General features: G+C 48.6%; 1 protein-coding gene across 6 annotated transcripts in view; it reads right to left on the bottom strand.

The window, feature by feature from the left end:
• The window catches only part of RREB1 (ras responsive element binding protein 1), a 160,958-nt gene that overhangs the window by 36,519 nt on the left and 98,554 nt on the right, over positions 1-25,885 (bottom strand). For all 6 annotated transcript variants that reach the window (XM_065912281.1, XM_065912282.1, XM_065912283.1 and 3 more), the window contains exons 2-6: positions 23,116-23,231; positions 19,415-19,536; positions 18,612-18,824; positions 14,445-14,534; positions 13,267-13,430 (exon numbers count right to left, since the gene is read on the bottom strand). In XM_065912281.1, the coding sequence (XP_065768353.1) occupies positions 13,267-13,430; positions 14,445-14,534; positions 18,612-18,782 (425 nt within the window). In that variant the 5' untranslated portion in view covers positions 18,783-18,824; positions 19,415-19,536; positions 23,116-23,231. The remainder of the gene's footprint in view (positions 1-13,266; positions 13,431-14,444; positions 14,535-18,611; positions 18,825-19,414; positions 19,537-23,115; positions 23,232-25,885) is intronic.

Raw genomic sequence — 25,885 nt, forward strand, 5'->3', positions numbered from 1 at the left:
ACCAGCAACCCTGCACAGGTCCATCCAGGAGACAAACACCCCACAGAACTGGGAAATGAAACCTTCTTATCTCCGGGGTAAGAGTCCTTGAAAAACCTGCAGCAAGTTTAAAGCAGCACCTCGCAGAAGGTGTCCCCACGGCAGGTCTCAAGCCTCCTCCAAGCTTGCCTGCATCTGGTTTACGAGTGAAGGTCAAAGCTCAGGCAGGATCTAGACACCACCAGGGTTTGTTCGCTTCTCAGCCTGAATTTCTGCACAGGTTTCACTGATCTGGGGGTCTGAAAGACTTGACCCTCTGAGAGAATGGCATCGTGAGGAAGGTCACCCTTTTCAGTCAACAGGACGCGAACCATACACTAAACCAGCACCCAGCACCGCTCGGAGCCCCGCCAGATTGCAGTCAACAGGTTCGCACAGGCTTTTACAGCCTTGTTACAGACGACTCCCCATCCCTACTCCGGGCTGGCTGTGCTTTTACAACAAAGCCTCGTGATAACCAGAGAGGGAACGGACGAGATTAAGAGGCACTGCAGCCCTACGGCCTACTTTCTGGGCTGAAGAAAAGTTAAATCTCCAGAAGGATTTGTGTTTTCCCATCAGAAGTTGGGGGAGGAGTTCCAGGGTTCTGAGCTGAGTGTAAATCAATCAGGCCCTGGGCAACGCCTGGGCGGGGAGTGAAGACAGGCGGACGCGGGCCCACAGGCACCTTCTGGTGAGCGGGTGTTATCAGGCTCGGTCAAGCTCACCCAGAAGCAGGCCCACCAGCTGCGGCAGGGTGTGGGGAAGGAGGTGTGGGCCGCCTCGCAGGCTGAAGGGACAGAGTCTTGGGAAGGGTCTAGAAGGCATTCGAGTGTGAGGTGCAGGCCCCAGAGACGTGTCCCCCGCAGTCTGCAGGCCCGTGGCGGCATCCTCTGTGGGGAGCTGGCGGCAGGGCGGTCCAGGTGAAATGGTTGGACACTGCATACCCCCAGCGGGCCGGTCCTCTGCCATGCGCCACGTGGTCGTGGAAGCTGTGACCACAGGCTTCCTCCTGGTCCCCGACACTCGAGGGAAACACATCCTAACACCAGGGGCCCGCTCGCTCTCCTTGTGCCGACCACAGCCTGGTCCTCTGGCGCTGCTGTGCCAGGACAGCTCAGCCATGTGGGAAGTTAGGGGATCTCGGCTCAGGGCAGGCACAGCTGGAGTCGAGGGCCATGCACCTCGTGAACTTGCACCCACCTCTGCCCTCTCCCCAGCCCCGCTTCGGGCGCCGCTCCCATCTCTGGGTTCCTGCTCTGTCTCAATCTCATGGGAGGCCTCGGGACAGACACTTTTGCACTGATGGGCCGGGGCGAGGTCATGACACCTGAGGAGCATCTCCCCTCCTGCCCCGCTTCTGCAGGCCGTGTTCTTCGCTGACACTGAGAGCCGCTGCCTTCAGAACAGGATCTCAGGATAAGCCTCCAGCCGTCTATTGAGACGACAGAGCCCGTACTGCTATTCTCAAGTCCTCCCCTCCTGACTTTCAAATCCAGCGCCAGGAGCTTGGCGGTTGGCCCTATCAGTAAATACCAGCTCGTAAAACCGCTATTCTAGACCTGCTCCTTACCGCCCTGCCTTTGAATCCGAGTTCTTGAACCCTCCTATATGTTCCCCCCGTGCCTGCCCTTGTTTTGCTAAAATAATCTTTCACTTACTGTAATACTCTCTGTGAGTTATTTGGTTCCCTTGTTTAGAATACTCATGAAGACACCCAGTACCTATTTCCATGTAAAACTATGGATTCTGAAAAGAACAAAGGGAAGACCCCAGAGGCTTCGAGAGCTGACTGCTCTCCTGGTCCATCCTGTGTTAACGCAGAGAATCCGAGTGACTGCTCTCCTCTCCGACAGCCCCTGGCGAGTTCAGGGCAGCCGCCTGGTGCGTGGCCTCTTCTCACCCCCAGACTGAATGCCTCCATGTCTTCAGCCTCCCCATATGCCCAGGGCCGGCTGTGGCCCAGCAGGGCCTAGATCTGGGGTCTTGGCTGAGAGAGGCCTTCAGCTGGGAGTCATCCCCTCTGAGGGCAGCATCTGCTGCCTGTCCCCCCCAGAGAAGGCCCTTCCGTGGCAAAGAGCTAAGAACCAACACTTCACGGCAAAATGGAGGCACACATGGCACCCAGATCTTTCCTTACTTCAGCCCCAAGGGGAGCTTGCCTTCCCCTTGTACCTGGATGGCAGAACCCAGCTGTTCACATCCTTTTTCATTGAGGAGGAGGAAGAGATGCCTCTCTGGGCAGTAAGGGGGTGCCCAGGCGCTCTGGGCTGCTCCCCAGCCTTTTAAAAAGAGGAACAAGAAGTGCCTGGGCTGGGTCATTTGAGATGGCCTGCCACGCCGCAGGGGGAAGGCTGCCGTGGGTGCGGGTGCAGGGGATCACCACCGCCGCGGGGACACCATCCGGCACAACCTGGGGGCCGGCGAGAGACAGAGGAAATGACCGGGGTCTGCATATGAGCCTCACCTGGGAACACCAACTAGACCACACAGCCCTGCCTCTAAGTATGGCTTATGGCCCCAAATCTCCGCAGAATGAAGGCTCGCCGGGGGCGACAGAGGACCACGGGATGTGCTGTGGGGGAAGGAGGGTCCAGGTGTGCCTGTGCCCTTGGCTGAACCCCGAGCCGTTGCAGACCTCAGTCTTCCCGCCTGCAAAACGGGCAGGCCTCCCAAGGGCGCTGGTTACATAAGCCGAGTGAGGCTGGAGAGCAGCCGCTGCGTCCCAGCGACCCACCGTGCCACCGCAGGCCTGGTTTAAGGAAACACTCGCCGCGCTGAAGGCCGACGAGCTCGCCATCAACCCGGAGCCCTGCAGGGGGCAGGAGAAAGGCCACAGAGGAGGAAGGCACGCATGCACACACACCCCACGCATGGGATCTTGTGTGGTAAACACACGTGCTAAGATTTTTGTGTTGCTCATTCACTCTTCTTTTTGGGGGGGGGGGTGTAAAATTTGCTGCTAATCACCTTCCTTAACAAATCAGAAAAAACGTTGACAGTTTCGATGTTTGCTTGCACCAGCTTGTTCAGCCCAAACAGGTTGGACAAGTAGAATATTTAAACAAAGGTGAAAAACGCGGACGAGCCGAGCGGCCTCCAGCCAGCGCCCTGCAGGCTTAAGTCTGTGACCCAGCGCTGGCTCCCTCGCTTCCTCTGTCCTCCTCGCTTTGCTGCCTTCACATTACCACACTGAACGGGATGCAGACTCGGGATCGGCTCAAAGTTCCTGGCGGTCAGGTGAGGGGGGCGTGTGTGAGAGAGGGGAGCAGAGGCCGGCTCCCCACGCTGCATTCTGTTCCAGGGCCTGGCCACCCAAGACCTGACTTCCACGGGGCACAGCTGCCAGGCCGCGCAAGCGTGGGCAAGCAAGGACGCTCCAGATTTTGCTGCCATTCACCACTTTTACCTGGTGCAACCGAGCTTTTGAAATATTTAGCCAATATAGGCCAAAAACACCATACTTCCTGCACCCAACACTTCTTTTGTTGGGTCTCCAACACAACTAAGAGACAAACACCACCTCTGCCAAAAGAGAAGACAAGCTAAGTTGTAAACCTCAGCATCCAGTTGGCCAAATGGTAAGAGACAATTGAACTAGGAAGCAGATCATAAACGTGAGAAACAGTGACGCAAAGAAAAAAAACGCCTGGCTGGTGTTTACCACCTGCCCATGCTGGGATGGTTCTATGAACAAACTCTCTCCAGCATTAAGTGGACTTAAACTGGTCCTTCAGAAGAATACGCAGAACCAAACTGAGAGACATTTTTCAAATATCCTTTCAAAAAATAAGCTCTGCTGGAGTGGTTGAAGGGGTAGCTCAGCTATTTCCTTATACTTAGTGTCTTACATGGGAAATAAAATCCTATGACAAATTCCTGCCACCTGTTCTTTTTCTCAGAGAAGAGTGGTAGCTTTCTACCATGTGCAGACTTCTCAAATGTAAAGTAAGAATTCTGAAAATGACTACAGACGATCATCCAACAACAAGTGCAAATCCACATGAAAAATGTAAAAACACCACAGAATAAGCAATTCAAAAAAAGAACAACAAACTGGAAGTCTTCAAATAATGATGAGGGTGTGCACAATTCAGAGAAGATAGAGGAACACAAAATCCTGCTCTCACACTGTCACGTTCTTAGGACGCAGTCTGAAATCCTCAAGGTCAAAGGGCACAGGGTCTGTTCTCTTGGTTTTGTTAATACTCAAGCTCACCGTCACGGAGGAGGGACTAGTGGGTTAAACTTTCCTCAGGGAGAAGAGAAAGAAAGCAAACTACAATCTGTTGAATATTTTATGTGAACCAGAGGCGTGGGTATGTGTTATACCATTTAATCCTAGTAACAACAACTCCTAGCAAAGCTCCACCCGCGTTACAGACGAAGGGATGGAGGCCCTCGGCCCTGTTCTGAGGAGCATCCTCTACCAGCTGCAGCCCGAGAAGAAGGAAGAGCTCTCAGGGGGCCCACAGAGAGGCCGCCTTCATTTCAACAATGACTGAAGTTAAAATAAAAGCGTACAAATTTCAATTCCAGCCAACGAGATGTAAAGAAAGGCTAAAAACGTTTAAATATAATCAAACAATAAACCATTTGGTGAAAGATTTGGTGAAAGCTATTGGGGGAAAGTGGTAACTTAAGACATTCTGCTGTGATAAACGAACTTACAAATGTTCACTCTCAGGGGGAAGTTCTGGGCCTCTTAATAATGCAGACTTCCAAGAGAGGGAAAAGCATATTAAGTGGAATGATCAGGGAATGGGGTATTACACTTCAATGACTTTTTTTTCCTGGCTAAAGAGAAAAAAGTTTCCACTTTTGTAATAGAAAACGCTTTTTAAACTGTTCTCGAAAACAAACAAAAAAATAAACTGTACTCGAAATATGCCTATTCCAGTAGAGAGTACTGAATATACTGAAACCGCCTTGTAACCAAGTACTATCATGAAACGACCAAATATTCACAGTACAGCTGCCAGAGCTGAGTTCACACAACACAGTTCACAGTTGTGCCGACTATAGACGAGCTTAAAATCTCAATTCACACAAACCCCTCCGTCTTCAGCGGGCTGCCAAGTATATCATCTCCCAAGTGCACCTGAAAGTGGAAAGACCTCTGAGCACCCACAAAAGGCATTTTCTGCTCATCCGTCTTTCCCTCTAGGGAAGGGGACACTCAGTTACAGATAAGAACTGTGTTGGCATTTTCCCCCTGCTTTTTAATAGGAATATCCTCAAGGAAACAAAATGCTCACATAGTCCTGGGTGGGGTGACCCCCAGACTCTTATCCTAAAGTGATTTCCTCCTGATACCTCCCTCTTCCTCACAGGGACCAGGGAGCAGTGCACCTGTGACTAAGACTCGTTTCTCGGTGGGACGGGCCGAGCTCTGCGTGTGCACCTCCACTCCTGAGAAGTGGCAGTCTGAGACCAGTGAGAGGGTGCCCGCAGGTACTCGACCATCACTGTGGCTACGTTTCACAGGGCGCTTCCTCTTGCTGGACCCGGAGGGTACAGAAGCAACCCTCCCGACACGCGGCCCCGTCTCCGCTCATCCTGCATTCAGGGCCGGCCACCTGTGCCGACCCCCAGCACAGCGGCAGAGGCCGGCTGCGGCCGAGCGGCTGAGAGTGCCGTGCTAAATTCAGAGCCTCTGCGCTCTCATCTGTCATGGAGCAGGTCACATTTCTGTGTGGCCAATGTTTTCTTCCAGCATAATAGGAACACATAAGCCTCTGTTCCTGAAGACTGCCCATGATGCAGGGGCATCCCCGGGGCCCGTCTCCTGTGCTGGGGGATGGATGCAGCTGTGTCCGCAGCAGGAGGAGAGCAAGGCAGTCAGATGACACTCCAGGGTGTCCCCGCCTCACCTTCACCTTCTGAACACAAGGCTGAGATGAGGACACACCCCTGCTCTTTCTGGGCCCTCCTCTAAACAAAGGGGAAGGCGGGAAAGCTTGCCCCTGCCAGGGCCTCTCTCCTGTGTGTCCCTAACATGACAAGGACTCCCAGACACTGTTTACAGCTTAAAGTCTACAGGGTGTAAGGTGAGGCGCAAAGGAGAAATTAATTTCCTATGTTCCGAGGCCATTATAGTTTGCAAAAAGAAAATCCCCGTTTCAGAGCTCTGATTCTTTCCAGAGGAGATTTGCTGCCATTCTCTCTTTCAAGCATCATCGCTTCTTCATAGCTCTGCTGTCCAGCACTTTCTGGAAAGTTTTTGCAGATTGCAAAGCTCAGTGCCCTTTTTCCTACACTGAGCTCTCCCAGAGGGCGTGCTCTGGCTCAGTTTCCCAAGTTTGTTTTGGAAGACAAGCACCGCTCAATCCAAAATTTCAACATGGGAGCAACTGATAAAGAGTTCTGGGAAGTTAAAAGCTGGAGCTGCAGCAATGTTTCTGTGATACCTGTTTTGCATTGCGATGGCAACCTATTAGTCTGCTTAGGAACTAAGCTGTGGTTCGAAAGGTTTGGGATAAAGGATTTTCAAATTCAAACCTCAGAAACATGAGAATCCGCAGACAGGGAAGTGGTAACTTGAAAAACTGTCCCAGATATGGTAATAAATTGAGATGGTCTCCCCCGAAACGTCTTTAAACTAAGCTGGAATCTGTATCAGTCCAGTCTCCCTGTTTACCAGACATACAGTTCCTTTAAGAATAACGTAAATGTATCTGCTGGAATGAAACGGTAGCAAGTACGGGCTGTACCTGAGCTACAGTGCAGCTGTCAACACAAGACATAGTTCAATCTGCTTTCCGATTCTGCGAAGTTTATCTTTCTTTTTATTAATGTGATAATCCTACTGGGTTGACTACAAGTTGATGGTCCTCTCATAAAACTAAGGTAAAAGAAACTACAAAAAGGTCGATTAACCTAATAAATGAAGATAACAAACACATTCTCATACAATGACTAGTGGCTGAAGGAGACAGAGTGGCTAGCTTTTATACAGAGGGCGGCTGCAAAGGGTACCTCATTAAAATCAGCTAGAAGTAACCGAACTGAAAAGGACGGAGTTCTGGGGGTCCATGCTGTGAGATGTATGAGCCCCTCTGGGTGCTGAAGCAGCCAAAGTCAGGGGTGGAGCCCACATCTGCCTCCTACACTGTTGCTCAGCCCTAAATCCGGGGAAGGTGGGGCTTATCGAGGAGAAAGTGCACATAGAGGCTGGTGCAGCACGCGTGTGCGTGTGGATGACCTTAGGAACGGGGTGAGCAGGAGGCTGAGGGAAGGGGCACTAGAGTTCCCAGACTAGCCTCGGGGAGTTGGGTCTTGGCAAACTGGATCTAGAGGTCCACACCACAGGTACTCGTGTTCCAGCAGGGTTCTTACTGAACCTGCACCCCCGAGGGGAGGGACTGAAGATCAGAGCACGGAGCTGTGTCACAGGAAGCGGCGCAGGAAAGGGGGCCCGGGACAGGCTAGAAACAAGGCAGAACAGGGATGGGGTGGGTGTCCCGGCTGCACAGGCCCGGCCTCCGCCCGGGCTCCGCGGCCCCCGGCTCTTCCGGCCCAGATGCTGCGGCAGACCTTGGGGAGCGGCAGGGCGGCCGCCGAAGGAAAATGAGAAACAAAACTTTGGTCTTGAGAACCAGACATACAGCCCACTGACTTCCTTCCAGGCTCTGAAAGTCAAGCAAGGATACGGCTCATCAGAACCAGGGTGTGCACTGTCTCTCCAATCCCAGAGCAGCTCTGGCCCCTGACAAATGTAATGCAGGTACGTGCCCAGGAGAGACCACAGCTCACCATCCGGGTATCAGATCCCGGAAGAGATCCGCTGGGCAGATGAAGCTAGCCCTGCTCTCTCTGGCACATTTTTGTAAGTGTTTTCACATTTTTATAATTCCCCCCCCCCCCCAAAAGTACAGTTTCACTAACAAACGAAGGTGGTGATGATTGTGACTGATTACCAAACACCAAATGTTCTTTTTAACCCATGGTTTGCAATTTTCTGCAGAGAAGACAAAAATGAAAGGAGTGTAATAAGCTCAAATATTCTAAGTAAATTCTTTTAAATTTAAATTATAGGTTTAGGATAGCAAGTCAAAAGAAGAACCTCTTCATTTACTTTCTGGCATTTTATAAATAGTCAGTCGCTGTGTTTTTCTTCAGTGGCACATACAACATTAGTGAAGTACTAATTAACTAACATTATCCTATGTGCACTGCATGTGTTAATTCCCACATTCAACTCCCACTGAATCCCCACAATGTTCCCATTGGTACAGACATCACTGCCTTCTACAGATGAAGTAAGCAAGACACAGAGAGGTCAATTAACCTGCCAGGGTCACAGAGCAAGGAGTGCAAACCTCTCAGAGATTATCACAGGATGCCGTCAGTTCTGAAAACACAAACTCAGAAACACCCTCCAGCCACGACATTCCCCAGGTCACTGCAAGCCTTCACAATGCTTTCACAAACACTGCACTTGAGTGCAAGTTCTAAGTGAGGTTTTACCATGCCACTTTGGTGAAGTATAGAAAAATCAAAGAGATTTCTGAAAAGTTCTGCAGAATTAAAACTAGAATTCAGTCCCCAGCAATTAGTCCTCTCCTGTAAATCAAGATGACTCACACTAAAATCAGCACAAAATCAGAAATTAGAAACATCCCTAAGGTCTGCTTTAAAAAAAAAAACAACTTACAAACAGTAATTTACATAAATGAGACTCTCAGGGTAATATCAACGGTTGGTCTATAAAAAATTTAATATAATTTCTAACAACACATGCATGCTAAGTTGCTTCAGTCATGTTAGACTCTTTGCAACCCCATGGACTGAGCCTGCCAGGCTCCTCTGTCCATGGGATTCTCCAGGCAAGAATACTGGAGTGGGGTGCCTCGCCCTCCTCCAGGGGATCTTCCTGACCCTGGAATCAAACCCGCGTCTCTTATGTCTCCTGTATTGCCAGATGGGTTCTTTACCACCAGCTCCACATTATACAAATCAATAAAAAGTGATTCCAGGCTCACCAAAGAGAGTGGACTATGCTAGTTGGATGGCTCAAATAGTTTAACATTGAAAATAATGTTTTACAACAGGAAATTATTTTGAAAGAGGGTAAAGCTTGAAAGAGTGCTTTTTTCTAATATACAAAGTGACACAAAAGCTGTATCAATTATTTCTCATGGCCTCTAAGCCTGACAAGCCCATGTTCAAACCTTGGCACTGACTCTGATCCTAAGCAAGCTTCCTCATCTGCAAAATGGGATGATAACTGTACAAACCCTACAGGTAGAGCACATGAAGATAAACAAAGATCTATGAGGAAACAGGACAATGTATAAGCCAGCTGGAACTGACAACACTTCTAGAAAACACTCCATCCAACACCCGAAGAATACACTCTCTTCTCAACAGCACAAGACATTCTCCAGGATAGACTATATGCTTGGCCATAAACCCAGCCTTGATAAATTAAAGGGAAAAAAAAAACTGAAATCATGGAAAGCTGTCTTCAATTAACAGGCGATGAAATTCAAAATTAGTAATAGCCATTTGAGAAGTTGTAAATATGTGAAATCAAACATATTCCTAAATAACCAATGGAAAAATCACAGAAAAATTAGAAAATATTTTGAGATCAATGAAAAGGAAAATACAACATACAAAAATTTATGAAATGTTATGAAAGCTATGTTTAAAGAAATATTTATAGCTGTAAACACCTGTCATAAAAACATTCTCGAATAAATAGTCTAATCTTCTACCTGAAACACTAGAAAGAAATGAGCAAGCTAAACTTAAAGCAAACAGGAGGGGAACAGTCATGTTTAGAGCGGAAAATTAAAAAAAATAGAGAAGAGAAAAGCAACAGAGGAGAATAAATCAACAAGCTGAAAAGTTACTTCTTCGAATGCTAAGCTGCTTCACTAGTGTCCGACTCTCTGCAACCCATGGACTGTAGCCCGTCAGGCTCCTCGGTCCATGGGATTCTCCAGGCAAGAATACTGGACTGGATTGCCATTTCCTCCTCCAGGGGATCTTCCCGACCCAGGGATCGAACTTATGTCTGCTGTGTTGGCAGTCGGGTTCTTTACCACTAGCGCCACCTGGGAAACCCCTGTTTCTTTGAAGAGACGACCAGTAAAACTGTTAAATGTTCAGCTAGATTGATTAAGGAAAAAAACTGAGAAGACTCAAATTACTAACATGAGGAAGGAAAGAGGCGACATTACTGACCTTACAGAATAAAGAGGATCGCAAGGGGACACTAAGAACAGCTGTATGCCAGCCAATCAGGTAACTTCGACGAGATGGCTAAATTCCTACAAAAGATGGAACTACTGAGACTGACTCCAAGAAGAAACAGAAAATGTGCACAGACCTATCACAGTAAGGAAACTGAGTTAGTCCTTTAACAGCTTCTCAGAAAGAAAAGCCCAGATGGCTGTGCCGATGAGTTCTACCACATATTTAAATGAAAGGAATTAATATCAACTCTTCACGAACTCTGCTAAAACAGAGAGGAGGACGGAATACTTCACAACTCACTCTATGTGGCTTGTAATTACCTCAAAGAAATTCAAGCAACCTGGAATATTCAAAATAATCTAGGGAAAGAACTAAGTTCAAAGATTCACATCTCCCAATTTCAAAACTTACCCAAAGCTACAGTAATCAATACCATGTTAGGCCTTGGGACAGATACACAGATCAATGGAAAAGAACTGACAGCACAGAGATAAATCCTTACGTTTACGGGTCATTGAATATTGATAAAGGTGCTAAGACAATTCAATGGAGAAAGAAAAGTTTTTAAACAGTACAAAAGACTGAACCTGGATTCCTTCCCTACACTATATACAAATGCCAACTTAAAATGAAGTGTAGACTTAAATGTGACAACATTAAAATTATGGACTCATGGGATTGCACTTCATCCCTGGTGGGGTGGCTGTCATGAAGAAGACTGAGAGTAACAAGTGTGGGCAAGGGTATGTAAGGCTGCAGTCCTCTCACACTGCTGGTGGGAGTGTAAAATGATGCAGCTCCTCTGGGAAACAGCATGGCTATTTCTCAAAGTGTTAAACATGACCCAGCAATTCCCCTCCTCAGCAGCTACCCAGGGGAAATGGAAACACATGTCCACATAAAACCCGTACAAGAATGCTCATAGCAGCATTACTTGTAAGGGCCAAAAAGCAAAAGGACTCAAATGTCTGCTCACTGATGAAGAGGTGAATAAAATGTGGTATATCCCTACAATGGATTGTTACATGACAAGAAAAAAGATGCTACAATGTTGATGAATGTTGAAAGCATGAAAGCTAAGTGAGAGAAGTTGGTTAGAAAAGCCCCAAAGCCCATACATTCCATGAGAAGTCCACAGAAGGCGAATGCACAGGGGAAGAATAGATGAGAGTCTTCCCAGGGCTCGAGGGTGGGAAGTAAGGAGAAGCAACTGCAAATGGGTGAGGGTTTCCTTCTGTGACAATGAAAATGCCCTAAAATGGGGTAGGAGAAACGAGGAAACCACCCAAGAAGGTAATACTTCCAGGATTAGATTTTGAGGGCTCAAATATAGAAGAACAAAGAATTTTTTTTTAAGCAGGAGGAATAAAAGGGAGCAAGCAAAACAAAACAAATGGCACCCAGAAGGCAAAGCGACACTAACAGGCTGATGTGGGAGCAAAAAGCTAACGCTGAAAATTGTTGTGTAACCTCTAGGTCACGTCTGACTCTCTGCGACCCCCTGGACTGCAGCCTGCCAGGCTCCTCTGTCCATGGGGTTTCCCAGGCAGGAATACTGGAGTGAGGTGCCATTTCCTCTTCTAGGGGACCTTCCTGACCCAGGGGTCGAGCCTGTGTCTCCTGCCTGGCAGGCAGGTTCTTTACCACTGAGCCACTTGGGAAGCCCAGGAGCTAAAAATTAAAATAAACAAAATGAAATAAAATAAAATAAACACAACTAGGAGACGAGGAGCAAAAAGAATAGGAAATTATATATAGATATGTATGTATGTATAATATATATATAAAGGTAACACCCTTCATCAAAATCCTTTAACATACTGATACATTTCACAGCATCATATTCTACCTTGCTTCGAGGAGTTCAGACTGAGATATCCATAGGATTCAAATTATTGCAGCATTACTCAGAAATGCAAATAACAATAATAAGTAACATTGGTTGCCTGCCAACCATGTACTAAACTCATTATCTCCTAATGCCCATCCTAGTCCAGCAAAGTGAATACTATAAAAAATCTCAATTTAAAGAGGAGCAGAGTCAGGTACAAAGGTTATGCAACTTGCTCAAGGATGGAAAACTTATAAGTAGCAGAGGTGAGATTTGAAATCAGGACCTAATTCCAAAAATCCATAAACTGACCACTATAACAATGTGTCTCAAGTACACCATCAGAGGATCATAATTTTAGGTAGAATAAATGGGACCATCTCATTTGAGTATTTATATATGATAAAATACCAATTTCACAACTACGTAAACTTTTCTTTTGAAATAAATATGTAAAAAAAGTTAGCCAACTTTTTAAAAGAAATCAACATAATGCTTAAAATGGAATATGGAAAAATAAAACAGCCTGATTTTTTGAGAAGGTGAAATGTGGGTCCCTTTAAAATGTTTTCCTAGATTTCCAATGTTCCTAAAATATTTGTGTAAAAAAAGAAGACAAGTCTGTTCTGACCCCTGAACCGTAAGTACCAAGTTCTTTCTATTAAGTCTATTTTCCATTGGTTCCTCCCACAGCATTTTTAATATGCCCACCACTGAGCTTTCTCCCACTTCTGAGCCAGCCTCCTTCCCCCTCAGGAAGTAAATTCCTTACATTTATCAGATTTTTCCCTTCATTTTATCCCATCTTATCCTGAAGCTGTCCAGCCCACTTAACTATTTATTCGATGCTCCAGAAATGTTTCGCCCTGCAGGGAATCTGTAGGCATATGCAAATAGTTTTAAAAAGGCAAGGGTTACTATGCTAATCCTCTAGGGTTTCTCTGTGTCTGATAGGCTGCCCACCTCCGGTATCTCAGGAAAGAAACTCCCAACTGGCCAAGGGTCACCCTGAGGATTCCCCCATCAGCCAAAGACCAAGCCCCAGGTCCTGCTGGCTCCCGTGAGCAGACACCTCTGACACCCTGGAGACTGTACATGGCGGGCAGACGGAACCAGTTCTGGCTTTTCCGAACAGGAACAGGCCTCCTCCAGCCTTTGAGCAAGACGGCTGGGAGGCCCACCTCTGGGCTGGTGAAAGCCGCCGCACGCACCTGTGCATGTTCCCGTTGGTGGTGAAAGACTGCCCGCACACGGTGCACTTGTAGGGCCTCTCCCCGGAGTGCACCAGCATGTGGCGGTCCAGGGAGCTGGCCGAGCTCAGCGACTTCCCGCAGATGCTGCACGAGTGGTCGGCCCCGCCGGTGTCTGTGTTGTGCTGCGGAAAGCAAGGATCACAGCATCACTGAGGAGGGCAGGTCAAAACTTGGCGACTGGGAAGTGTAAATTCAGGGCTTTATACATACACGCATATATAAACACACATACGCATATATATGCATTAAAAAGTCAGCAATGTTTCTCAGCTATTTTTTTGCTTGTTTCATTTTAAATGTCTTCCTGAATGTCAAAATCTGTCGGGAACACAGACAAATAAATATTTTGTTTGCTCTTCTCTTTCCGTGTCCCAGTATTGACGAGTACTTCTTCCGCAAGGCTCAAAACGAAGGTGGGGTCTCTGCAGGTCTTTCTCAGACACACATAATAGATGAACGGACCACAAAAACTAACATGGGCAGAAAGACTCAACTATGAGGCAAATGTGAAGGACGGACCTCACACGAGTTCTAGTTTGATGACAGTCTAGCTATCAGAGAAAGAGAACTGCAACCTGCCTGGTTTAGAGTTCTGGCCTCCGATATATGTTAAGAAGGAACATTTCTGTCCAAACCCAAGTTACTAAACGATGCTATTATTCAGCAGCTTGTTATGATTTGACTATTGTCAGTCATTCACCGCTCTAGATTCAATACTATCTCATGAACCATCCACAGCAGGCAAGGGAGAAGGACAAATCTCCTAAAAAAGAAGAAAAGCCAAAAGAGATCCCAAATCAAGGGAATTCCCTGCTGCATGATGAAAGTTTACAGCAGTGCAAAGAATCGGGGTCTACATCTACAATCTCACCATGCTGTGAGGAGATTTGGTTCATGTATCATGAAAAGTCTGTTATTTGTGGTTGGTTAACTAGATGTTTGCTAAATTCTGAAAAGGTGTTCTGTGTGACCTGGGACTCTGTGACAGTTAACATGGACACACGAAAACTGTTTCATAACCGCTCCTCAAAATTCTTAGAATTTACATCTAAATTAAACAGCCACAATTCATCTGTTAAGAAAAAGTCACCTCCCCTGTTAAGGAAGAGCTATTTGAAACAAAAGCAGCGGCAGACCTGGCGAATGTGCATGGTTAACTGGTGCTGGGTAGTGCAGACCTTCTCGCACAGGGGGCAGTTGTAGGAAGACTTCTCCTCTTTCGTCTCCTGAAAAGAGAGGATAAAAGCATCCACTTCAACCCACAGTGAACTGGTGTCTCTCACTTGTAACACACGTGTGTTATACACACCTGTGTCTCACAAGCGGCGGCAACAGAGCGGTTGAGAGCATGGGCTCTGGAGCCTGGCTGGGTGTGAGCCTGTCTGTCTCGGTTTCCTCGTTTGTAAAATGGGGAAAGCCACAGCATCCACAGCCATCACGCTGCGACAGGGAGTAAATCAGCACACAGAAGGCGTGAGAACAGTGCTCGGCCCAGGGCTGAGTGCCCGATAAACAGCAGTGCTCTCGTTAGGCACCACTTAGTCAGTCATCGGGGACGGTGAAAAATTAAGCATCAAGTCACAGCCGCACCAGAGAAGGGCTGTACTCCTGCCCAGGTCTGACTCAGGCTCCAGCCACTTATTTCTGCCTGGTCTTGAGCCCCCAAGGTGCACGAAAGGGGGTAGAGTTCTCATGACAAAAACCCGCCCTCCTGAGGGTGCAAGGCCCCAGTGCCCCCCTGGGCGCCCAGGGGCACCAGTGGGACCCCTCACTGACTGGAGCACCTGCCCACCACTGCTCATAAACGGTGACTAAGTGTGAGGCAGGGAGGGAGCCAGCTGTGGGGCTGGACCCTCAGGCATTTTCAACCACCCTCTTTTTAGTTGTATTCATTCGACTGACTCACTGTTCCCTGTGAATAATACCAAGTATTACACAGTTACTATGTGCTAGACTCTGCACACGTTAAATGGTGGTTTTTTTTCACACAACCATTAGAGATGGCCAGTTACAGATACCATTTTAGGGGTGAGGAAACTGGGGTACAGAGAGGCAAGTAACCCACCCCAAACCAGAGCCAGGATTAACACTCAGGCCAGCTGCTCACAGCCCATGCCCTAACCACTAGGCTACACAAGTCTGACCCAGAAAGGATCGACCCCAAGGCACAGAGAGCAAACACCCTTGTGGCTGGCTCATGAGAGATGATGAAAATAAAATATAAGCCACCCTGAAAACCATAGAGACAGATGGCACCGGGCACCGTGCGGGTGGAGTGAACGCACAAAGGGATCTAGTCCTCGGCTCCTACAGGAGGCCCCTCTCACTCCTCAGAGGTGAACAAGCCCCACGTTAAGTAACACACCCCTTCTCTCCTTGGGTCTGAGAAATAAGTATGCTACACATTTTTTCACTCTCATGTTAAAAAAAGAAAAAAAAAACACCACAGATATGAATTTTAAGGAAGTATATTAACCCAGAGATAGTTAAAAACCAAACACACAAACAAACCCAACCCTGCAGCCTCACTCAGCCATCATCTGCCTCCACCCCCCCCCAGAGGCAGAAGGTGTGTTCTCCAGACAGAAAGCCGAACACCACAGCCAGGGCACTCGCCCGGCACTGAGGGATGCCTCAGGGTTGGCCCAGACTTGGCCTCTGGGGTGTTTTTATTAAATTATTAGATTAGCGATAATGTGTGTTAAAAAGCAGTTCTGGGGGCTTCCCTGGTGGTCTGACTCCAGACTCCCAGCACAGGGGCCTGGGTGCCATCCTTGGTCCGGGAACTAGATCCTATGTACTGCGACGAAGATAAAAGGTCTCTCGTGCCACCACTAAGATCCAGCACAGCCAAATAAACAAATACGTGTATTTTTAAGTGGTTTTTTTTTTCGGTTGCCCTGCATGGCATGCAGAACTTCCCTCACCAAGGGTTGGATCCGTGCCCTCTGCAGGCCAAAAAGAATTTTTTTTTAAAGAGATTCATTGGAGGACGGATAAAAATGTAAAAAGCCAGGCCTCCAGGAAGCCAGCCTCCTGAGGATGAAAATTCCTTAAGAAAAAAAAAAAAAATTCACCCTGTGAGCCCCTTGAGGCAGACACCAGAGGTGCTGAGTGGCCCTGGACTAAAGGGAGTGACTCCGGGGTCTACTGTGAACTGTAGCCCGACCCCTCTCGGAGGCGGGCAGCGGTACGCCGCAGACCTCAGCACGGAATCGTGACATCCATGATGGTCTGGGAGAAGGAGTCTCCAAACTCAGACTCAATTTTGAAAACAAAGCAAACAGAAGAGGAAGCACCACGATGCTGGCGGAGCCCTGCTGGAGAGGCCCAAATCCAGTGACCGCGGCTGTGCTGGTTGAGGGAGCTTGCTTCCTGAGCTGACAGATAAAATTAGCAGCTAATGTGATAACTAACCATTCCATAATGAAACAATCTGGCACCCTTGCTGGCTTCCGGCGGTGGCTAATCTGCCCTGGAACTCTGCTCCTCAGGGCGCCCTCTAGCCCTCCCGTCCGTCCTGTTAAGGACCACGCTGGGATTTTCTAACGCGCTATCCTCCCCATCCTGCCTCTTGCCCAGACCTCCTTTCAAAAGCCTAAGCCGGTGCCCTGGGGAACCCCCGGGGACACAGGAGGCGGGTGACCAATGGCCCAGGCAGCCCTGTGGAGGCACCTCCACATCCCACGTGCAGATGGAAGGCTGTGGGTCCCTCCACGGCTCTGCCTACTCTCTGAACCCCAGGATGGGAGCCGAGCCTGGACTGGGGCCGGCTCTGCCTCTGCTGGGCCGTGGTGGGCTCTCTCAGAAGGAGCTCGGCACCTGGCACACAGTACCTGGCTGGAAGGAAGAGGTGGGGGAACATTGTGAAATGGGGGGATGGATGGACGGATGGATAGATGGATGGACAGACAGTCACGTGAGAGTGGAAATAAACCTTTTCTTCCCAGAGCTAGTGCTCCTTCTTGGCTCAGGCCACAGTCAAACAGGCTGAGAATTTTCTCAGGTACCCACAGGAAGAGAAGCACACGGAGAAAAGGAAAAAAAGAGAGAAAAAGTATCAATGCCTCCACCCGACAGCATCATTTAACTCCGAGTCTTCAGCCTTGAGGAAGAGGCGGAGAAACGGGCCCTTCTCGGTCGCTGGAGGGATGTGAGGCTGGGACAACTTTTTCTGGAGGGCACCTTGTATCAGGGGCCCTAACTCATGCTGGACTTCTACAAATTCACAGGAATCCATCACGCTGGGCTGGAGGAACTGTGCACAGACAATTCTGCGTAAGGTCAGTCACTTTGGGATCATTAATAAAAAAGAAAACTAACTCACAAAAGTCCAACAGATTTACCTTCCTGCCCATCTCCAGTCTCCAGACAAAGTCAGAAGGCTGCCTTCTCCCAAGGGTGTGGTGGGACTCCACCGAGTCAGGGGAGCCAAGCATAGAACGTTCACACCATGTGGACGCAGAGCAGAGAGGGGACCGGCCACCTCTCTCCTCCGGCACTGTCGGGGACGCTGCGGCAGGACAGCGACACCTGCTCAAGTGCACCATGTGGACATTAAGACTCATCTTATTTCCCAACGGAGGAGACATGGCCTTTCATAACATCCCTGGCGTCCTATGCCCCTGCGCACCACCCTGATCTCTGAAAACCCAAGAGAAACACGGGAGCAGTCCAGCAGAGTGAGGACTCATTGGCTACCTGTGCTGCAGACGCTTCAAAAACCAAGGAGGCGGCATCGTAAAACCAATTAACCAGCTGTGTGAGTGAAGAAGCAACCACGTCACAGGAGTGAGCTGAGCTCTCTGCCCCGCCTGTACCGTGAAGAAAGCGTGTGTGTGTGTGGCTCAGTCGTGTCCAACGATGGACTGAAGCTCACTAAGCTCCTCTGTCCATGGGATGTCCCAGGCAACAACACTGGAGGGGGTTGCCGTGCCCTTCTCCAGGGGATCTTCCCGACCCAGGGATCAAACCCGGGTGTCCTGCATTGCAGGCAGGTTCTTTACCGCCTGAGTCAAGAAAGCTTGGGTTCAAATCAAGTCACAAGGCCACAGCATGTGGGGGAGAGGGGGCAGGTAGCGGTGCTCTCACCAACACTGAGACCTCAGCACAGAAAATCTTCTCTGCGAGTGGAAACCAACCTAAGCTACAAGCAATTAGCGCCTGGAAAGGGATCACGGTCTCTGGGTGCGTCTGTGCTGTTCAGACCAGGTCCATGATTCTGGCTCAGGGAGCCGGGGTGCAAGGGAACATCCCGCCCCCAGTGCTCTCATGGAAGCCACCGCAGGCACTCAGACGCTTACCTGGTTCCTTCGGCCGATCCGATTTGGTCCCGGAGGCTTTGTGGGGGACTTGATGCTCTGGGGGCTCCCACCATTCTCGGCGACCTTCCCTACACTCATGACTGCTGACATCATGGTGTTGATGGAAGACAAGTCTGAACCCTCCAGGCCAATGGGCGAGCTTGACGTCATTGGGACAAGGGTTTAAGCTTCTAGAAAGCCTCGGCCACAGAACTGAAAGTGAGAAACTGCTGATGTGATCACTGGGCAGTTGAGGTGTCTGTCAGGCAGGTGGCAGGGGCCATGGCTACCCCCCGCCGCAGCTAGGTTAAAACTCCCCTTCAGTTCTAGCTGACGAGCGTGCCCACATGATCGAAGCTTTCATCTCAACCAAGCGCTGTCTCACTAAACTGCTTGCCTCACTTCCTTTCTGAGCATGGGCCACTGACAGGGTGACCCCAGGCAGGCCCTCTTCCTCTGCTAACCTTTCCCCAGGCAGAGTGGGAGAGGCTCCAACAGCAAGTAAGGCCAGGAGGGCCCATCTGGCCGGCGGCCTCCTAACAGCCTACTCACGACTATGCGCATGTTCTAGACCCTACAACAGAAGATGAGAAACCTTGGCTTTCACCTAACTCCAGGCCACGATACCTGATTTTAATGGAGGAGTCCAAATTGTATAAGACAACTGAGAAGCCACACTACCACCCAACGTTACAACCAAATTTCAATCAGCATAAATGGCTGCTTCTTAAAACATATGAGGATGTAATATACCTTCCCCCAGAAAATGGAAGGAAGAAAACCCGGCCCGCACTGGCAACTACCTCCATCGCCTGCCCCAGCTCATGCACTAAGAGCACGTCATCTGCTGCAGGGTCGCGCACGCGGAGGAGGCAGCGAGGCTGGGGGGCTCCTTTTTCTCTTCTCTCCGTGTCCCTCGTTGACACTGGAAGGGAAGCAAAGGCAGAAAGGCTCAGAAGGAAAAACAGAAACCATGTGCGCTGTAATCTCAGACTACTGCACTCACCAGACTCCAGGGGACCGTAACGGGGAGATGGCTGAGTCTTCTTTTTCTTCCAAAACCACATTCTGCGGTTGTTTTTCACCCTTAACTGATGTTCCCTACAGCGTCGTCGCCCTCTCTCCCAACAGCCAAAACGATTCTGTGGTATTTTATTTTCTAAGCTCACGTTTGTCCACAAACAGCGAACTTTATTTCACACTCTACCCTCGTCCCCCACAAGGAGCCTCAGACTCCCACCTGACCCACGTCCCGCCTCCTCTTAAAACTGACCAAAGATAAGGCAGTGAAGGAATCTGCTAAAGACTCAGTGTCTAGGAGGGACCTTAAAAAACCTGGTAATGCGGCAGGAAGACTGCAGGGAACACGACAGCCCCCGGACGCATCCAGCCTCACCTCTCCAGGCCTCTTCTAGCCACGCTTTTTTCACACAAGTATTACTGGCTGTGGGGAGTTAAGTCTCCAGGTAACCCGTTTCCCTTCTTTCATCTGGGAGGACTCTCTCTGCCCACGCACCCTGCTATCCTCCATTGCGCATTAAATTCCGCAAGTCCACAGCTGCCTCAGGGATCAAGCTCATGATCTCAGGAGCAAAGTGAATACTCAGGAGCAGCCCTGGAGAGAACATGATTTCCTGCGGTTCCCCTTCCGCCTCTACGAGAAGTGACCCAGGTAGAATGTGACAAATGGGAGCTCCCGGAGCAGCCGCAAACGTGTCTGGCAGCAGAGCAGGAGAGGCTGGGGACATGACTGGCGACGCCATCTGATGGCTTCACACGACTTATGGGCCATCAGCTGAGAAGCCCAAGTGAAAACCTTACCCAAGAGCCAAAGAGAACCTCAGCAACAGCACGCTCCTTGTCAAGAGACAAAATCTGCCTTCCTTGTTAGTAGACACTGAAGAGCATGTGTGTGTACGTGCTAAGTTGCTTCGGTCGTGTCCGACTCTTTCCGACCCCGTGGACTGTAGCGCCCTAGGCTCCTCTGTCCATGGGATCCTCCAGGCAAGAATACTGGAGTGGGCTGTCGTGCCCTCCTCCAGGGGATCTTCCTGACCCAGGGATGGAACCCACACCTCTTGTGTCTCCTGCATTGGCAGGCGGGTTCTTTACCACTAGCTCCACCTGGGAAGCCCCAGACATCTTGAAGATATGAACCTAATGGTTTTCCAAATGCTAAGTAAAAGGACTAACTGCCAAACACACAACTGTTAAGACCACTGATCCAGCCTCACCCTTATATCTTCCACATTAAAAGAGGTAAAGGAAACCTCAGTCCAAAATTAAAACAAACAAAAAAACAAAACAAACCCCTCAGCCCCAAAGCTGTTGTCTTTCCATGAAGCTTCTCCCATATGGAAGACCATTTAAACTTATTAAAAACTGTGCTTCAAAACTTCCCATTCTGACTGTCTTTGAAAGTTCATTTGGGAAATTCCTCTCTAGGAAAAAACATTCAACACATGTACACACATGGAAGTATACATGCACATACCTCATTTTCTTTCTTAAAGGATTTCTAATGAAAGTATCATCAGTTCCCTAGAATTGTAATTTAGTCAGTGTACAATTATTTCCTTGAATCATGTAAGGTGCACCTTCTATACCAAAACCCTCTCGTTTTTTAAAATATATATCGCCCAGAGGTTTGTTTTTTAAAATACTTATTTATTTGGCTGTGCTGAGCTGCAGCACGTGGGATCTAATTCCCAGATCAGGGATCGAACTCAGGTTCCTTGCATTGTAAGTGCGAAGTCTCAGCCACTGGACCACCAGGGAAGTCCCCCTTGCCCCCACCATAGTCTTAATATACATCACATCATAAATGACTAGAAATCTTCTTTACTGTAATTATGTCAGTAAAAATTGTCTCAACCTTTCTACCATTTATAGTGGGATAGTTTCAAGATAGATCTTGCTTTTGTCCTATTATGGCACTTAGAGAAGAAAGACGTAGTTTTTCAGATCAGGAATAGATTTAAGCAAGCACCTTTTAGATCAACATAAAATTAGAAGTTACAAACAACATGGTCTAAATCTTTCACTGAGTAGGGGAAAAAAAAAGGGACAGAGGGTAACAGTCAACAAGAAAATTAATGAAAATATATTCACCAAGAAGAGTTAAAGTGCTGGTAAGAATTTTTGTCACAATCACTAAGATGTCAAAGAAACCTTCCCTGAAAACTACGTAAATGCCCTCAGTATAGAAAACCCAGCAACAGTCACAACTGCTCACTAACCTACGGACTGAAAGTTGCAAGTGCTTACATCCCAACTGGAAAATGAGAAAAGTCAGGCAAATTTGCTGTTTCCCACTTTGTCTGGACAGGAAGACATTTGCTAAATTTATTTCCTCCTTTGGGATAAAGTGTGAAGTGTGACACTGCCCAGTGATGACGCTGAGATCACCGACATTTACTTCCTTTTCCTAGTTCAAATGTAAGTAAATGGTAATATTTTTTTTAAAAAGTAGAGACTCTTCTCATCTCTGATCGGAAAGTACAATTGACGAAACGAAACTCCAAGTTACACTGTTTGAAAAGAAAATGGTCAGTGGACTCATCCTTGGCAGCTCTTTCAGAAGCACCCAAGCCAGCCTGCATAGAAAATCTTTTCTAAGATTTTCCTCCAGGTGTGTGCTTGTGTCTTAAGCGTGACTTTTCCTTTGGGGAGGATGGAACAGGAAGAATGGAAGAGACCTGGTGTAAAACAAGGTAGCTCATTGTTCCCAGTTAGAAAAAACAAATCCACCTTAATATTAAGGTGCATTTATCCACTCATTAAACCAGAAGCCAGCAGCCAGAATTAGTCAGTCCTCTCTGCCCACGCCTGACCCTGGACCACACTAGAGCAATGACCCAACTGACCAACCTACACCTTCTGATTCTCAATCTCAGGGGATGAAAGGCAGGATTAACAGTTTAAGGTTCATTTACAAAGCACATTTTTCTTTATAAATATTTACAGTCCTAATATTTTCATTCTCTGATCCCGACACCAATCTATACATCTGCTCTATTACTGCAAATAAAAATAATAATAATAGCCATAATGAAAAATATAAAAACCACTGGCCCCATTCCAGTATCATCTCCTTTATCTGGGACCAGAGAGGACTGGAAACCCAGATGAGATTCCCAAGTCACAAACATGAAAGGAAATCTCTATGACATGGCCAAGTGGACTGGACTGGCATTCTAGCTTTGAAAGCAGAGTCCAAATTTGGGGGTGGCAAAGGAGAAGCAGGGAACAGGGGTGCCTGCAGCATGGCTTCCCGTGAGCCAGGGTCCCGGCACCCTTCCCAAGACTTCTCATTCCACGCCCCAGGCCACTAGCCCGGGGGAAACCCGCAGTCCACAGTGACAGTTTCTCTGTGGTTTTCCATCAAAGCCTCGGGAGGACCCCAAGCAGAGGATGGACCACTCCAAGGGGACGTGGGGACGTGAAGGAAGACAACACTCCAAGTTACTGTGACTCAAGGAAAAGTCAATCAAGTTAGACTGACCTGTCTTCTTCGTCTTCTCAAGCGGGCCCTCCTTGCTGAGGAGCTGGTGCTGGTGGGGCGGAGGGTGGGCAGGGTCACGCTTCAAAGCCACCGCCTCTGGAGCAGAGCGCAGCAACCTACAGAAGCAAGAAGCAGGGGCATGAAGAGGGGGTCCACGCCAGAGAGGGTCCTGGCCCTGCATCACGTTCTGCACTCGCACCACTGGGAGCCACCAGCTAAGGAACAAGGCATCCCCCTCCCCTCCCCGTGTTTCTAAGCAAGCTTCCAGCAATGAGGGCAACTCCACATGAGCAACAGCGACTGGAATCAAGTGTGACCTGGAGAGGAGGAGCCCCAAAAACCCACCCTAACAACGTTGCGGGCAACACCACGTGGGAATGGCTCCCAGGGGAGCTCTGGGCACCTTACTGGCGCGCTAGCAGAAGGTGAGGATGGATGGCCAGTTTCAAGGTGGAGAAGAAAAGACAGCAAGCACTCAGTGCTGTCAGAAACAGGAGGAGAGAAGAGAACTGAAAGGAAAACATGTGGAACTAAACAGCCCTGTAACATAAAAGAGTGACAATCACACCTTTTCCTGCGGGATAGAGAAAGTGTCCTAAAGTGTATGTTTCCTTTTCTGTAAGGGAGACATAGAAAACTCAAATTACACACACCCTTTGAGGGTCTGAGAAAGTCAGCTCAGGGGGGTGCCACCAGGGGTCTCCGATCCCTGATCCGGGAGAAAGCTGTGTCTGGCCCTCTGGAAAGTTAGAGAACCCTGGAACGTAACCTTCCCAGAGCCACCCAGCCAGTACGTTCTGTCTCTGAAACAGCCTCTGAAGAGGACAAAACCGGGCAGAGCAAAGGAGGAAAGCGACTGCCACAGGGACAAGTGCTGGAGAAATGTCTGCTCGATGCGCTTCTATCAAACCCTGAGCAGCGCCTGCAGAAAAGCGGCCCTGCACGTCACACGCCCAGCTATCACCCTGAATCTCACTCTCATTGTCCACGCGGTTACTAAGCGCCTAAGGCGAGCAGGCTCCCGCTGGACCGGTCCGCCGGCTGGTTGGAAACCCAGCAGTGCTTCCGGTCAGAAGCAGATGCTCAGTGATTTCTGACACCACAACAGCTTCTCTCTCCACACCTCACTGCTTCAGGGCTCCATCCTTTTCCTTTGTGCCTTTCTCTTTTGAAAAGGCCTTTGGATTTTGAACAAATTGTCAAAGAAGCAATGAGTAACTCCCAGGGACAGCCTCTGAAAGACCAGAGACCTCCCCCCATCCCCGGTAAACTTGGAGGAACCCTTATTACGACCCCAGTAATTCTCTCCATGTTTCTTGTGAGCAAGACCCTCCTTGAGGAGCTGATGAAAATTATGGACCCTTCTACACATAAAAGGACATACCCCACACCTAACATTTTCCTTCAGTATGAAAAGGATCAGGGACCCCAGAAACTCATCCTGAATAAGCAGGGTAAGAATCTTGATTTTACTTGATATATATGAATTAAGACCATTTTATTAAAATTCCCATGAGGTTTCAGAAACAAAACAGATCATCCCCGCCCATCTAAATTTAAAGATGCCTAAAGGTGAAATTACAAACTGTTTTTAAAAGAAAGCAAGCAAAGTTTCCCTATACTGTTACTCATTTTTATTAATGGCAAATATTATCAAGAAGAAAATCTGGAGAAGAATAGCTCTGTGGCTTTTTTTCCCCTAGAAACTGCCAAGATTTCCAATTGTAGTTTGAACTATAGTTTCTCACATAATGAATAAAAACATACGTCAAAGAGACAAGTCTCTGGAGTTGAAACTGTCCAAAATATAACTAAGATTCTCATTAAAATGTGGACCCTCTACCTCCCCTCACTTAAAAATGATACTTTAAAAGTCCACCAAGTAACCTCTTTCATCCACAGGGGGGAACCAAGGAGAGGAGAAGGCCAACCTCACAGACTTGACCCTGGAAGTCCCTGCCTCTGATCTTGGATGTAAATGATCTGAATATCAAGAATGTCGGGCGATTAAGCTGACTAGCAAGAGTCACAAACCCTGTTTGTTTTGGGTTCCACCAGGCCTAAGGGACTCACACAACTCAGAGAGTGGAAAAGTACAGGACAGTCCTTGGAAGGAAATTCAAGGTACCTCTTACTATCACCACCGCCTCAAAAAAAGGGGGAAAAAAAAGACCCACCAGGAGAGACCATACCTAGAGACAGGAATCCAGGAAGCTGGAGGGGGGTCCCCGGCTCTGGGGAAGGAGCCTGCATTTCCAGATCACATCCCCACACAGGCTCTGTCCAGATCAGACCCCAGGGAGGCAGGGTGGCTTGGAGCCGGCAGAGGTCCACGCTGGGGCTGCGGGGAGGGGCAGGCCGGCCCCAGCCCCTGTGGAGATAAAGGACCCTGCTATGCTCAGCCAGAAAGAGGAGATTAAGGATCCTGTCTCCAGGTCCAAAGAGATAGCACAGGAAAGATGAGAGATGAAAGGGAAGATGGTGCAGAAGCAAGGCTTCCAGCCTGTGCAAGCCCGCAGGGTTCTCGACGTGAGATCTGCAATCTGTCCTGAGGCTCCCAGGAGAGACTGGGGAGGCTCGCATGCCGAGGATGACAGCGGAAGCCTGAGACCAGACGGTGGGGAGCTTTACGGCAGCGGCCAGGATGCCGCTTGTCCAGATACCAGAGATGGCCGATCCTCTGGTGGGAACAGCCAGTTCGGGCTGACCCGGGATGGGCTAAATGAGTGTGAGTTTAGAGGAGTTCAGAGACTAAAGTGCTCTGGGCTAT

This window comes from Muntiacus reevesi, chromosome 20, assembly GCF_963930625.1.
Source record: "Muntiacus reevesi chromosome 20, mMunRee1.1, whole genome shotgun sequence".
NCBI classification, from domain to species: domain Eukaryota; kingdom Metazoa; phylum Chordata; class Mammalia; order Artiodactyla; family Cervidae; genus Muntiacus; species Muntiacus reevesi.